The sequence below is a fragment of the Erinaceus europaeus genome, chromosome 7 (genome assembly GCF_950295315.1).
Source record: "Erinaceus europaeus chromosome 7, mEriEur2.1, whole genome shotgun sequence".
In the NCBI taxonomy this organism is placed as follows: Eukaryota; Metazoa; Chordata; class Mammalia; order Eulipotyphla; family Erinaceidae; genus Erinaceus; species Erinaceus europaeus.
The window spans coordinates 31,693,397-31,709,362 of record NC_080168.1 but is presented as its reverse complement, the minus strand read 5'-3'; the positions used below and the strand labels follow the sequence as shown (position 1 = coordinate 31,709,362).

The 15,966-nt window shown below is 40.6% G+C and overlaps 1 protein-coding gene across 1 annotated transcript in view; it reads left to right on the top strand.

Moving 5' to 3' along the window:
* The first annotated feature begins 3,335 nt into the window (after positions 1 to 3,335).
* The window catches only part of NBEAL1 (neurobeachin like 1), a 135,334-nt gene continuing 122,703 nt past the window's right edge, over positions 3,336 to 15,966 (top strand). The window contains exons 1-2 of the mRNA XM_060194103.1: positions 3,336 to 3,638; positions 7,225 to 7,331. Coding sequence (XP_060050086.1) covers positions 3,365 to 3,638; positions 7,225 to 7,331 — 381 coding nt within the window. The 5' untranslated portion in view covers positions 3,336 to 3,364. The remainder of the gene's footprint in view (positions 3,639 to 7,224; positions 7,332 to 15,966) is intronic.

Here is a 15,966-nt window from a genome sequence, read left to right as displayed (position 1 = left end):
AGTCAGAAATTGAGAGGAAGGGGGATTTAGAGAGGGAGAGAAACAAATGCCCGCACCATTGCTTCACCACTTGCAAAGCTTTCCCCCTGCAGGTGGGGACTTGGGGCTTGAACCCAGGCATTGTAAGCAGGAGCGCCTCTACACCACAATTTTTAAATATTTATTTATTCCCTTTTGTTTTCCTTGTTGTTTTATTGTTGTAGTTATTATTGTCGTCGTTGTTGGATAGGACAGAGAGAAATGGAGAGAGGAGGGAGAGAGAAAGACAGACACCTGCAGACCTGCCTGTGAAGCAATTCCTCTGCAGATGGGGAGCAGGGGGCCTTGACCGGGATCCTTACGCTGATTCTTGCACTTTGTGCCACCTGCACATAACCCACTGTGCTACCTGATTCCCTATACCACAGTTTTTTAAGCCACTTATCTGATGTTGGACATCTAGGGTGCTTCTAGTTTCTGGCAATTACAAATTGTGCTGCTATGAACATAGGTATTCACAGGTCTCTTCTGATAGGCATTTCTGATTCCTTTGGGTAAATTTTAGGAGAGAAATTGCTGGGTTGTAGGGTTGGTCGATTATCAGTGTGATGAGAAGTCTCCAGATTGCTTTCCACAATGCCTGGACCATTTTACACTCCCATCAACAGTGCAGAAGCCTCCCTTTTCCCCCCACATCCTCTCCAACATTTTGTTGTGTCTGTCCTTTCTGATGTATGACATGCTCACAGGTGTAAAGTAGTATCTCATTGTTGTCTTTATTTGCATTTCTCTGAGGATCATTGGCATTGAGCACTTTCTCATATATCGGCTTTCTAGATCTCTTCCTTGGTGTAATGTCTACCCATGTCCTGGCTCCATTTTCTTTCTTTTTTTTTAAGTTTATATTTATTTCCTTTTTGTTGCCCTTGTTTTTATTGTTATTGTAGTTATTGTTGTTATTGATGTTGTTGTTGTTGGATAGGACAGAGAGAAATGGAGAGAGGAGGGGAAGACAGAGAGGTGGACAGAAAGATAGATACAGGGCCAGGTGGTGGTGCACCTGGTTGAGTGCACATATTACAGTGCACAAGGACCCAGGTTCAAGCCCCTAGTCCCCACCTGCAGGGGGAAAGCTTTGTGAGTGGTGAAGCAGGTCTGCAGGTGTCTCTCTTTCCCTCCCCTCTTCCTTTCAATTTCTGGCTGTCTCTGTCCAATAAATACACAAAATTAATAAAAAATTAAAAAAAAACAAAAAAGAAAGATAGATACCTGCAGACCTGCTTCACCACCTGTGAAGCAACTCCCCTGCAGGTGGGAGCCGGGGGCTCGAACCGGGATTCTTGAGCTGGTCCTTGAGAGTTGCACCACATGTGCTTAACCCACTGCGCTACTACCTGACTCTCCTGGGCCTATTTCTATGGGGTCGCTTTTTTTTTTTTTTTTGGTGCTAAGCTTGTTAAGCTCTTTGTGTATTTTGGTGATTAGTCCTTTAAGGTATTTTGTGTAAAAGATCTTCTCCCACACTATAAGGTGTCTTTCTGTCTGGGTAATGGTACTGTTTTCTGTGCTGAAGTTTTTCAGTTTTTTGTAGTCCCATTGTTTTATTTTTGCTTTTGGATTTGAATCCTTGAAGGCTTTTTTGAAGCGCAGGCCATGAAGTGTCCTGCCAATGTTTTCTTCTACATATTTTATAGTTTCTGGCCTAATGTCCATGTCCTTGATCCACTAAGAGTTGATTTTTTATGCTTGGTGATATGTGATGGTTCCAGTTTCACCCCACCCACATGTTTCAATCCAGTTTTTCCAACACCATTTGTTGAAGAGACTCCCTTCTTGCCACTTAATGGTTTGGGCCACTTTGTCAAAAATAAGTTGGCCATAGCATTAGGGCCCTATTTCTGAATCTTCAGTTTTATTCCACTGGTCTATATGTCTTTCTATTTTGGTTCGAGTTCAGGCAGTTTTGATTACAGTAGCTCTGTAGTATAGCTTGAGGTCTAGTAATGTAATGCCTGTAGTCTTGTTCTTTTATCTCAAGACTGCTTTGGCAATCTTGGGGATTAATTAATTAATTAATTAATTTTCCTTTTTGTTTCCCTTTTTGTTTTTTATTGTTGTTGTAGTTACTTCTTCTTCTAGCGTTTGCCCTTCTTCCGTAGCCAGTCAACAGCGTCAGGTTGAGCATGATGTAAAGTTTCTAGACCTCCTTTGAATCTGGAGAGGTAGCAGTCATTGACTATGTGGGTCATAGTCTGTCTGTAGCTGCAGGGGCAGTTCGGGTCGTCTCTGGCTCCCCAGCAATGGAACATAGCGGCTATGTTGTTGTTATTGATGTTGTCGTTGTTAGATAGGACAGAGAGAAACGGAGAAGGTAGGAGGAGACAGAGAGGGGGAGAGAAAGATAGACACCTGCAGACCTGCTTCACCACCTATAAAGCGACTCCCCTGCATGTGGGGAGCCAGGGACTCTAACCGGGATCCTTACACCGGTCCTCGTGCTTTGCGCCATGTGTGCTTAACCCACTGCGCTACCGCCCGACTCCCTATCTTGGGGATTTTTTTGATTCCAGATAAATATTTGTAACTTTCAGTCTATTCCTTTAAAGAAATTTGTTGGTACTGTGATGAGATTGCATTGAATTTATATAACCAATACAATAAAAGATAAAGACAGACACTACATAATGATTAGGGGATCAGTTAACCAGAAGGAGTTCACAGTAGTTATAATCTATACTCCAAATAAAGAAGCAGTGAGATGTGTAAAACAACTATTGAAACACCTGAAGAAACATATAACTAGCAATACAATAATCACTAGAGAGTTCAGTTCCCCACCCTCTGAAGCAGGCAGATCAAGGAGAAGAGTTAGCTGAACATAGTTACTTTTAAGTTCAAACCCAACTCCTGAGTCACAGTTCTACCTGTGAACCACCATGGCTAGCCTGCCCTCCAGGGGAGAAGCCAGGTTTCTATGAACCTGTTTTGGGACTTATCACTGCTCCAGGACAGAAGCCCCACCCCCAGCCTCCTTGCATCCTAAGCAGCGAACAGCTGGGTGTCTGTGGAAGACGCCATGCTGTGCAGTCACCCCTGTGCACCATGAGCAGGGTGAAGCCAGTGACCATCAGAATCAGAATTCTTAATGACAAGGAAATAACAAACTTAATATGTGTAAACTTGCTATGTTAATGTATGTAAAACACTAGCTGTGGCAAAGTGCCTGTTTACAATTTTCATATGCTAATTTAGAAAAGAAATTGTATACAGATGTATTAAATTCTTTGTTTTGTAAATATGCAGGTTCTTTTGATAGGCTTGGGTTTTATTTTTCATGTGTCTTATGTTTTAGAAGAATGCTTTGCAAGCAATTTCTCCAGCCACCATGGAAGTTCTTATGAGAGTTTTGGCAGATTGCGATTCCTGGGAAGATGGAAATCCTGAAGAAGTGGGGAGGAAGGTAGAACTTACTTTGAAGTGCCTTACAGAAGTGGTACATATCCTTCTCACCAGCAGCTCTGATCAGCGTCAAGTGGAAACCAGCACTATTCTGGAGAACTATTTTAAGTTGCTGAATTCAGATCACTCAGCTTTACCTAACCAAAGGAGGTCCAGACAGTGGGAAAACCACTTCATCGTGCTACAGATCAAAATGCTGAGTAAGTACTAATTAAAATTTATTTTATTCATTTTGTGTGTGTGTGAGGATAAAATGTTAAAATATTCATTTTTGGGGGGGTCGGGTGGTAGCACAGAGGGTTAAGCGTACGTGGCGCTAAGTGCAAGGACCGGTGTAAGGATCCCGGTTTGAGCCCCCGGCTCCCCACCTGCAGGGGAGTCGCTTCACAGGCTGTGAAGCAGGTCTGCAGGTGTCTGTCTTTCTCTTCCCCTCTCTGTCTTCCCCTCCTCTCTCCATTTCTCTCTGTCCTATCCAACAACAAACGACATCAACAACAACAGTAATAACCACACAAGGCTACAACAACAAGGGCAAGAAAAAGGGGAAAAAGTGACTTCCAGTAGCAGTGGATTCATGGTGTAGGTACTGAGACCCAGCAGTAACTCTGGAGGCAAAAAAAAAATCATTTTTTTATTAAGAGGAGAGAGAGAGAGCGAGAGCACCCCTCCCCAGATTATCTTTCCGGCATATGCATTGCCAGGGATTGAATTTAGGACCACTGCTTTAGGTTCCAATTATATATATATATATTTAAATTTACTTCAAAAATATTTATTCCTTTTTATTGCCCTTGTTTTTTTATTGTTGTAGTTATTATTGTTGTTGTTATTAATGTCGTTGTGTTGGATAGGACAGAGATAAATTGAGAGAGGAGGAGAGACAGGGGGAAGAGAAAGACAGACACCTGCAGACCTGCTTCACACTTGTGAAGCGACTCCCCTGCAGGTGGGGAGCCGGGGGCTCGAACTGGGATCCTTATGCCGGTCCTTGCGCTTCGCTCCATGTGCGCTTAACCCGCTGCGCTGCTGTCTGACTCCCAGAGCATGCTTCTTTTTTCCTTAGAAACTATGCTATTTCTTGTGCCAAATTTTCCTTAATTTCTGAGAGTAAATATCTCTTTGCTACGAGTGAGCGAGGGCTGGGGGAGATATCCAGCTTGTTAGCACCCCAATATTTCCAGGCATTCCTGAGACCAGGGCTAATCAATGTCCTAGACCTCTCTTTCCCCTACCTTTTTCATTCTCTCATAACAAATCTTTTAAAAAAATTGAAAGAAAAGAAGCCAGAACATAGCATGATCTCAAATAGGATAATTACCTAAATCTCATTTTCATAGAGGTCACATGTTATTTTTAATATTTATTTATTTATTTATTTTTGCCACTAGGGTAACCACTGGGGCTCAGTGACAGTACTACAAATCTACTGCTCCTGGCAGCTATTTTTTTCCCTTTCTGTTTTTATTATTTATTTTCCCTTTTGTTGTCCTTGTTGTTGTTTTCTTATTGTTGTAGTTATTGCTATTGATGTTGTTGTTGTTGGATAGGACAGAGAGAAATGGAGAGAGGAGGGGAAGACAGAGAGGTGGGAGAGAAAGACAGACACCTGCAGACCTGCTTCACTGCTTGTGAAGCGACTCCCCTGCAGGTGGAGAGCCGGGGGCTCTAACCGGGATCCTTACACCAGTTCTTATGCTTCACGCCATGTGCGCTTAACCCCCCCGACTCCCTCCCTTTGTATTTTTATTAGATAGGAAAGAGAGACATTGAGAGGGAAGTGAGAGACAGAGAAGGAGAGAGAAAGACACCTGCAGATGTGTTTCACCACTTATGAAGCGTCCCCCCTGCAGGTTGGGAGCAGGGACTCGAACCCTTATTCTTGTGCATGGTACAGTGTGTGCTCAACCAGGTGCCCTACCATGTAGCTAGACAACCAGTTACTGTTTAGTAATATCTAGTTAATGAACCACTATTGTTTTACTTACAATATAATAGAAATACAGTTAAGTCTGTGAGGGATTTATAATACTCATATATAAAAATTAAATATTAAAAAAAATTTTCCTTTTTAAAAAGAGAGATGGGGCTGGGTGAGACATCATAGCACTGCTCCACCATACGTGGCAATTACCTTTGGTGTTCTTATTCTGCCATGTCTGCTTGTTTTTTTGTTTTTTTTTTCCTCCAGGGTTATTGCTGGGCTCAGTGCCTGCACCATGAATCCACCGCTCCTGGAGGCCATTTTTTCCCCCTTTGTTGCCCTTGTTGTTGTAGCCTCCTTGTGGCCATTATTATTGTCGTTGATGTTGTCCGTTGTTGGATAGGAGAGAGAGAAATGGAGAGAGGAGGGGAAGACAGAGAGGGGGAGAGAAAGATAGATAGATACCTGCAGACCTGTTTTACCGTAGGTGAAGCGACTCCCCTGTAGGTGGGAAGCTGGGGGCTCGAACCGGGATCCTTACGCCGGTCCTTGCGCTTTGCACCACATTCGCTTAACCCACTGCGCCACCACCCGACCCCCTCTGCTTGGTTTTAAACTAGACCTATTGAACGCGCGCGCGCACACACGCACACGCACACGCACACGCACACACACACACACACACACACACACCTGGGACTTCGGAGCCTCAGGAATGAGAGTCTCTTCGCATAACCATTATGTTATCTACCCCACCCACCATACACATATTCTTTTTATTATTATTATTAATTAATTAATTTATTTATTCTCTTTTGTTGCCCTGGTTGTTTTTTATTGTTGTAGTTGTTACTGTGTTTTGTTACTGATGGCGTCGTTGTAGGACAGGACAGAGAGAAATGGAGAGAAGAGGGGAAGACAGAAGGGGAGAGAAAGACACCTGCAGACCTGCTTCACCGCCTGTGAATTGATTCCCCTGCAGGTGGCCATACACATAATCTTATGACCCCCCCCAACAAGATTTTCAGCAGTAAAGTATAAAAATATAAAAATATTCCGTTTTTTTTTCCAGTAATAAGTACAGACTTTGTTTTCTATTCTCCCTCTTTTTAAATACATCTTTTTTTTTTTTTTTAAATCTTTTTATTGGGGGCTAGGTGGTAGTGCAGCGGGTTAAGCTCAAGGATTCCAGTTCAAGACCAGGTCCCCCACCTGCAGGGGGTTTGCTTCATAAGGGGTGAAGCAGGTCTGCAGGTGTCTGTCTTTCTCTCCCCCTCTCTGTCTTCCCCTCCTCTCTCCATTTCTCTTTGTCCTATGCAATAACAGCAGCATCAATGGCAACAATAACAACAACAACAAGGGCAACAAAATCAGAAAAATGGCCTCCAGGAGCAGTGGATTCGTAGTGCATGCATCCAGCCCCAGCAATAACCCTGGAGGCAAAAAAAAAAAAGAAGAAGAAGAAGAAGAAAATCTTTTTCTTTATTTGTTTATTTTTAATTTCCTTATTGGGGAATTAAATATTTATTTACTATTGGGTAGAGACAGAGAGAAATCGAGAGGGGAGGGGAGCTAGAAAGGGAGAGAGACAAACATTTGTAGCCCTGCTTCACCAGTCATGAAGCTTTCCCTCTGCAGGTGGGGACCAGGGGCTTGAACCCGGGTCCCTGTGTACTGTAGTGTGTGTGCTGAACCAGGCGGGCCACTCTCTGGCCCCATTTTCTGTTCTCTCTATCTATGCTATTTTCTATATAACTTGCAATTTCTAGTCAACTGAAACACTTGTATTTAACATATGGCTAGAATAAATGTTTCTGTGATCCAAATTTTTCACTTTGTCAACTGTTTTGTTTTTATTTTTCTAGATACCATCACAGCCATGTTTGATTGCACAGATCGGCCCGTTCTTCAGGCCATTTTTCTTAACAGTAATTGCTTTGAACATCTCATACGATTGCTACAGAACTGCAAGGTACTTTTATTTTTATTATCTTTGATTGTAAGAAGCTATTACTTTATTTAAATTCTAATTCAAATTTGAGCATATTTTTATTTTTATACTGTTGCAAAATATACAATAAAACTTGGTATCCTGACTCTTTTTAAGTATGTGATACAATAGTACTAATGCCACATGTTCTGAAGACATCAACCATCACCCAGTGCCATTAACTGCTTTCTCCCCACCCTAATTAATTCTTTTCTTATAAAGCTGAAACCCTTTCCCTCTTCCTTCAGCCCTTGGAAGCCACTGTTACTCTCTGTCTCTGATTTTGACTATTTTCAGGACTTTATTTATGTGAAATCTTGAAGCTTTTGTCTCTTTATGACTGACTTATTTAATTTAGCACAATGTCCTCAAGATTCATCTATGATGTTTATTGCAATTTTTTTTCCCTTTATAATGCTGGACAATATTAACAGTATTCTATTTTATGTGTTGAATCACATTTAGTTGATTTAAAAAGTTCATTTAAAAAGTCCGGTGTTGAGTTTACCTTTTTTCTTTTTCTTCTTTTTTTAAATTTCTTTATTGGGGAATTAATGTTTTATATTCAACAGTAAATACAATAGTTTGTACATGCTTAACATTTCCCAGTTTTCCATATAATAGTACAACCCCCACTAGGTACTCTGTCAACCTTGGATCTGTATTCTGCCCACCCACCTACCCACCCCATACTCTTTTACTTTGGTGCCAATTACGCCAATTCCAGTTCAGGTTCTACTTGTGTTTTCTCTTCTGATCTTGTATTTCAACTTCTGCCTGAGAGTGAGATCATCCCATATTCATCCTTCTGTTTCTGACTTATTTCACTTAACATGAATTTTTCAAGGTCCATCCAAGATTGGCTGAAAACGGTGAAGTCACCATTTTTCAATAGCTGAGTAATATTCCATTGTGTGTGTATATATATATATATATATATATATATATATATATATATATATATATATACCACAACTTGCTCAGCCACTCATCTGTTGTTGGACACCTGGGTTGCTTCCAGGTTTTGGCTATTGCAAATTGTGCTGCCAAGAACATATGTGTACACAGATCTTTTTGGATGGGTGTGTTGGGTTCCTTAGGATATATCCCCAGGAGAAGAATTGCAGGATCATAGGGTAGGTCCATTTCTAGCCTTCTGAGAGTTCTCCAGACTGTTCTCCACAAAGGCTGGACCAATTGACATTCCCACCAGCAGTGTAGGAGGGTTCCTTTGACCCCACACCCTCTCCAGCATTTGCTGCTGTTACCTTTTCTGATGTATTACATTCTCACAGGAGTGAAGTGGTATCTCATTGTTGTCTTTATTTGCATTTCTCTGACAATCAGAGACCTGGAGCATTTTTTCATGTGTTTCTCAGCCTTTGGATCTCTTCTGTGGTGAATATTCTGTCTATGTCCTCCCCCCATTTTTGGATGGTCTTATTTGTTGTCTTGATGTTGAGATTTGCAAGTTCTTTATATATTCGGGTTATTAGCCTCTTGTCTGATGTATGGCATGTAAAGATCTTCTCCCATTCTGTGGGGGTTATCTTGGTTTGGGTAGTAGTTTTTTTAGCTGTGCAGAAGCTTTTTAATTTGATGTAGTCCCATAGGTTTATGTTTGCCTTAGTCTTCTTCGTAATTGGATTTGTTTCATTGAAGATGTCTTTAAAAGAGTTCTCCCAATATTTTCCTCTAAGTATCTGATAGTTTGTGGTCTAATATCCCAGTCCTTGATCCACTTGGAATTTACTTTTGTATTTGGTGAAATACAGTGATTCAGTTTCATTCTTCTGCATGTTTCAACCCATTGTTTCCAACACCATTTATTGAAGAGACTCTGCATTCCCCATTTAATAGTCTGGGCACCTTTGTCAAAGATTAGATGTCCATAGCTATGGGGGCTTAATTCTGTACTCTCAGTTTTATTCCACTGGTCAGTATGTCTATTCATGTTCTTTACCAAGCAGTTTTGATGACAATGGCCGTATAATACAATTTGAAATCTGGGAGTGTGATGCCTCTGGTTCTGTTCTTTCTTCTCAAGATTGTTTTGGCAATTCTAGGTCTTTTCTGGTTCCAGATAAACATTTGTAGCATTTTTTCTATTCTCCTAAAAAATGTGCTTGGGATCTTGATGGGGATAGCATTAAATTTGTAGATGGCTGTGGATAGTATATTCATTTTGATGATGTTAATTCTTCCAAGCCATGAACATGGAATATCTTTCCACTTCTTTGTGTTTTTTTCAATTTCCTTGAGTAGTGACTCATAATTTTCAATATACAAGTCTTTCACTTCTTTGGTTAGGTTTATTCCTAGATATTTTATTGTTTTTGTTGCTATAGTAAAAGGAGTTAATTTCTGTTTTTCAACTTCTTCTTAGTGTTTGCATAGAGGAATGCCACTGAGTTTTGAATGTTAATTTTGTAGCCTGACACCTGACTGTATTGCCTGATGATATCCAAAAGATAATTGATGGATTCCTTAGGTTTTTCTATGTATATTATCATGCCATCTGCAGATAGGGAGAGTTTGACTTCTCTTCCAATCTGTGTGCCTTTAATTCCTTGCTCCTGCCTGATTGCCAAGGCAAGAACTTCGAACACTATGTTGAATAGTAATAGTGATAGTGGGCAGCCCTGTCTAGTACCTGACACCTTACTGTATTGCCTGATGATATCCAAAAGATAATTGATGGGTTCGTTAGGTTTTTGTATGTATCATATCTTCTGCAAATAGGGAAAGTTTGACTTCTTCTCTTCTAATCTGTATGCCTTTAATTCCTTGCTCCTGCCTGATTGCCAAGGCAAGAACTTTGAACACTATGTTGAGTAGTAATAGTGATAGTGGGCAACCCTGTCTAGTACCTGATCTGAGGGGAAATGCTTCCAGTTTTTCACCATTGAGTATGATGTTGGCTGTAGGTTTGCTATATATAGACTCCACTATCTTCAGGAATTTTCCATCTATTCCCATTTTTTATAGTGTTTTGACCATGAATGGATGTTGTATTTTGTCAAAGGCTTTCTCTGCATCTATTGATATGACTATGTGGTTTTTGGTCTTGCTTTTGTTGATGTGGTGGATCATGTTGATTGAGTTATGTATATTAAACCAACCTTGCATGCCTGGGATAAACCCCACTTGGTCATGGTGAATAATCTTTTAATATACTGCTGTATCCTGTTGGCTAGAATTTTGTTCACTATTTTCACATCTATGTTCATCAGAGATATTGGTTTGTAGTCTTCATTTTTGGGTTGTGTCCCTGTCTGCTTTTGGTATCAGAGTGAAATTGGCGTTATAGAAGCTGGAAGGGAGTATTCCAGTGTTTTCAATATTCTGGAAGACTTTTAAAAGTAGAGGTATTAGTTCTTCTTTGTAGGTTTTGTAGAATTCATTTGTAAAACCATCTGGTCCAGGACTTTTATTTTTGGGAAGATTTTTGATAACTGTTAAAATTTCATTACCTGTGATGGGCCTGTTCATGTTACCTACTTCCTCTTTACTTAGTTTTTTAAAAATTTAATTAATTAATTTATTTTCCCTTTTGTTGTCCTTGTTGTCTTTTTGTTGGTGTTGTAGTTATTATTGTTGTTATTGATGTTGTCATCATTGGATAGGACAGAGAGAAATGGAGAGAGGAGGGGAAGACGGGGAGAGAAAGACAGACACTTGCAGACCTGCTTCACCGCCTGTGAAGCGACTCCCCTGCAGGTAGGGAGCCGGGGGCTGAACCGGGATCCTTACACTGGTCCTTGTGCTTTGCTCCACATGCGCTTAACCTGCTGCACTACTGCCCGACTCCCCTCTTTACTTAGTTTTGGAAGATGGTAGGTATCTAGGAAATCGTCCATTTCTTCCATGTTCTCTAACATGGTGGCATATAGTTGTTCATAGAATCCTCACATGAGATGTTGAATTTCTGCGGTGTCTGTTGTTTTTCATTTACAATCTGATTTATTTGAGTCTTCTCACTTTTTTGTTTTGTTAATCTGGTGAAATGTTTGTTGATTTTGTTCACTCTTTCGAAGAACCAACATTTACTTTCGTCAATCTTTTGTATGGTTTTCTTATTTTCAATGTTATTGGTTTCTGCCCTAATTTTAGTTATTTCTGTCCTTCTGGTTGCTTTAGGGTTCCTTTGTTCTTCTTCTTCTAGGTCTTTAAGATGTGCAATCAGGCTGTTTATTTGTGCTTTTTCTTGTTTGCTAATGTGTACTTGTATGGCTATGAACTTCCCTCTCAGTACTGCCTTAGCTGTGTCCCAGATATTTTGATAACTGTGTCTTCATTTTCATTGAAGTCTCAAAACATTTTGATTTCTTCCTTGATTTCCTCTTTAACCCGGTAGTTGTTAAGGAGTGTACTGTTGAGCTTCCACATTTTGGGACTGTTACTAATCTTTTGTTGATTGTTAAGTGTTAGTTTAGTTCCACTGTGTTCTGAGAAGATGCTTGGGATGATTTCAGTGCTCTTGAATTTGCTGATGCTGTCTTTATGGCCAAACATATGGTGTATCCTTGAGAATGACCCATGTGGACTTGAGTAGAATGTGTATTCCAGTTTCTTGGGATGAATAACTCTGAAAATGTCCAATAGTTCTAGTTTATCTATCTTTTCATTTAGCTCCCTTATTTCTTTATTGATTTTCTGCCTGGATGATCTGTCAAGTTGAGAGAGTGGGGTGTTGAAGTCCCCTACTATGACTGTGTTGGTGTTATTATATTGCTGTAGCTCTTCAGGTAAAAGTTTGATGTATTTAGATGGCTTCTCATTGGGTGCATAGATGTTAATAATTGTTAAATCCTCTTGATTGACTGATCCTCTGAGCATTAAGTAGTGTCCATTCCTATCTTTTTAAATTTTACTTATTTAAAAGTCTATCGTGTCAGATATGAGAATAGCTATTCCTGACCTTTTTTGTGGGCCATTTGCCTGTATGATAATTTTCCATCCTTTCACTTTGAGTCTGTGTATGTCTTGTTGATTTAGGTGGCTTTCTGTAGACAGCATATTGCCGGGTTGTGTTTTCTGATCTATCTTCCTACTCTGTGTCTTTTAGTAGGTGAATTCAGGCCATTGACATTTATTGATATCAAAGATTGAAGGTATTTTAACGCCATCCTTGTAGAGTTTTAGAGTGTTCTGATATATGTCCTATTTATGGTGGTCTGACTGTTTATAGGAGACCTTTCAGAACTTCTTTCAGGGCAGGCTTGGTGATAGTTGATTCCTTCAACTGTTGCTTGTCTGAGAAGGTTTTGATGCCTCCATCTAGTCTGGATGACATTCTAGCAGGATATAGTATTCTTGGTTGAAAGCCTTTCTCATTGAGCACTTGATAGATATCTTGCCATTCTCTTCTGGCTTGTAGTGTTTGTGTGGAGAAGTCTGCTGCTAATCTTACGGGTTTACCTTTGTAGGTGACTCTTTGTTTTTCTCTTGCATCCTTCAGGATCCTTTCTTTATCCTTATTCCTTTCCATTCTAAATATGATGATGTGTCCTGGTGTCTTTAGGTCTGGGTTAATTCTGTTTGGGACCCTCTGGGCTTCTTGAACCTTTATGTCTTTGATGTTGTCTAGACTAGAGAAGTTTTCAGTTCTATGGCTTGAAGAATGCTTTCTTCCTCTCCCTCTATTTTCCTCTGGTAAGCCAATAATGTGTATATTGTTTCTTTTGACGTCATCCCATAGGTCTCTGTTGTTGTTTTCAGTATCTCTCATTCTCTTTTTAAGATCCCTTTTTTAGTTGTCTCTAATTCATCCTCGATTTTGCTACTTCTGTCTTCAGCCTCATTGATTTTATTCTCTCTGCCCTCTACTGTTTTCTGGAGTTTTATCTATTTTGTTGCCCTGCTCTGATACTGTTTTAGCTTGTTCAGCTAGTTGTGTTCTTAGCTCAGCTATTTCAGCTTTCAGCTCTCTAATAACCTTGAGATAATTAGTGTTTTCTTCCAGAGTCTCATTTCTTGTTCCTGTATTTCTTTTTTTTTTTCTTTTCTTTTTTTTTATTTTTAAATTTTTTATTTAAGAAAGGATTAGTGAACAAAAGCATAAGGTAGGAGGGGTACAACTCCACACAATTCCCACCACCCAATCCCCATAACCCACCCCCTCCCATGGTAGCTTTCCCATTCTCTAGCCCTCTGGGAGCATGGACCCAGGGTCGTTGAGGGTTGCAGAAGGTAGAAGGTCTGGCTTCTGTAATTGCTTCCCCGCTGAACATGGGCGTTGACTGGTCGGTCCATACCCCCAGTCTGCCTCTCTCTTTCCCTAGTAGGGTGTGTCTCTGGGGAAGCTGAGCTCCAGGACACATTGGTGGGGTCTTCAATCCAGGGAAGCCTAGCCAGCATCCTGGTGGCATCTGGAACCTGGTGATTGAAAAGAGAGTTAACATATGAAGCCAAACAATTTGTTGAGCAATCCTGGATCCCAAGCTTGGAATAGTGGAGAGGAAGTGTTAGGGAGGTACTCACTGCAAACTCTAATGTAATCCTGCTTTCAGGTATATATTTTGCAGTAGTTTATGGATACGTGTGAACATAAGCTCTCTCTCACAGAAACTGGTGTATATCTAGGTCATGGGACTTTGTTAGAAAGTGAACTACCTGAGATGAAATTAGAGTGTACTATTAAAGGAAAGGTCTCACCCGAATAATGAAGCTGAAGGGTTGTCATTCCATACGTGAAGTCTCTGGATACAGTCTGAGGTGAAGCATGTTGAGATGGCAATCGTTGCTTTGGTTAGGTTGTGATCGGCGGATGCAATATTATTTGGTTTGGATTGGGAGATGCATACGGGAAAGTGGGCCCTATCCAAGGGTGCCAGGACTGGGGGAAGTAGGGGCTCTATAGTGAAGATGTGAGGTTCCTGCTGTCTTAGGGTTCAAAAAGACAATCAATAGTTAATATTATTATCACATTATTTGTTAATTGGGTTAACTTTGAAAAGTCCCTTTGTTATGGTTTGCTGTACAGTACCCAGTATCTTGTATATAGCTGTGCTATTGGAAGCTTCTAATCTACTTGGTCTAGGCTTTTGAGAGAGTCCGCATATCAAATACGTAGCCTATATATTAAAAAGATTCAGTTTGTCTTTTGAGAAACTTTGAGACATACAATTGATTTCCCCCTCTCATATTAATTAACTACTGATTTATATGTCTACATTTTGCTAGGAGTGTACATAAACACCATTCCCACCACCAAAGGACTGTGACCCATCCCTCCCGCCCACTCCCACCCCCCCCACTGGCCCAGGAAGCTGCATGTCTACCCCTCACCACTGGGTTTTTACTTTGGTGCCCTACTTACAATTTGATCAGGTCCTGCTTTTAGTTTCCCTTTCAGATCTTCTAAGTCAGCTTCTGTTGATGAGTGGGATCATCCCATACTCATCTTTATCTTTCTGACTTAGTTCACTTAACATAATTCCTTCTAGCTCTGTCCAAGATGGGTCAGAGAAGGTGGGTTCATTGTTCTTGATAGCTGCATCCTGTATTTCTTATTACAGTTCTTCAAATTCTTTACTCACTCCTGTGATTATTTCCTTAGCTAGTGTTTGGATGTTGAACTCGTTATTTTGTTCTTCACCCTTTGGGGGGCTTTTAGCTGGACTCTTGTCCTGGTTCATTTCTCCAATATTTCTTTTTGTTCGTTTAACCATTTTGTATATTATACTATGAGGTCCCTCTCTCAGTACTTTTCAAATTACTGATCACTCTTTCCTGGATTGACTTCTGTCTAAGTAAGGTAATTAAAGGGTTCACAGTTGTGGAAGTTAACAGTTGTTTCAATAGTATTTTAATCCCTGATTTGGAGCTCAGTGGCTTAAAAGCCTCTTTTGTGCTTTTTCTTCTTTGTATGCTATGTGACCTTGAGGGCTTTTCAACTATAAGTAGGCTTCTTAGCTTAATCACTGACTCCTGACCAAGATATAAAATAGGGTGTGGCAGAGATATTCTAGTGGTTATGCAAAGAGACTTTCACAGTCCCACTGCTATGCCAGGAGGTATAGATCTTCTCCTGAGTTTGCTGGTTAGTTTTCTGTTCCCTGTTGTCAGCGCTGGGCCTCCCTGCTGCTGCTCCAGATTCTGAGGGCATTAACAATGGAGACTCAGAGTTGCACTTGTTGAGTCCCAGGGGAGTCCTCTCCTTTCCTCAGTACCCCTGTTGGTGAAACAGACTGGAGGTGGTGCCTCAGCTGATAAACTGCTGGACTGTTACCAGCTACCTGTTCTCTCCCTAGGCTCCTCTCTGTCCACCAGCTACACATGTTTGCACTCACCAATGATCTGGTGGATTCCTGAAGTCATTCTAGTCCTGTCCTGTTTCGGTCCCAGGTGGTCTCCTTTGGTATTTCTAGTTGATCCTGGAGAGAAGAGGAGAGGGGAGAAACACATCTGCTGCTGCTCATAGCCCTGCCTCGAGTCTCCCTTTTTTCTATTGTGGAAATATGCTGCTGTGAGCATGAGTATTCAAACCTCTCTTCAAGGTTATGCTTTCAGGTTTTTTTTTTTTGTGTTTTTTTTTGGGGAGGGTAGCAGATAATATGTCTAGAAGTATGGTTGTTAGGAGTCCTATGAGAATATTCTGGAATATCCTGATTCT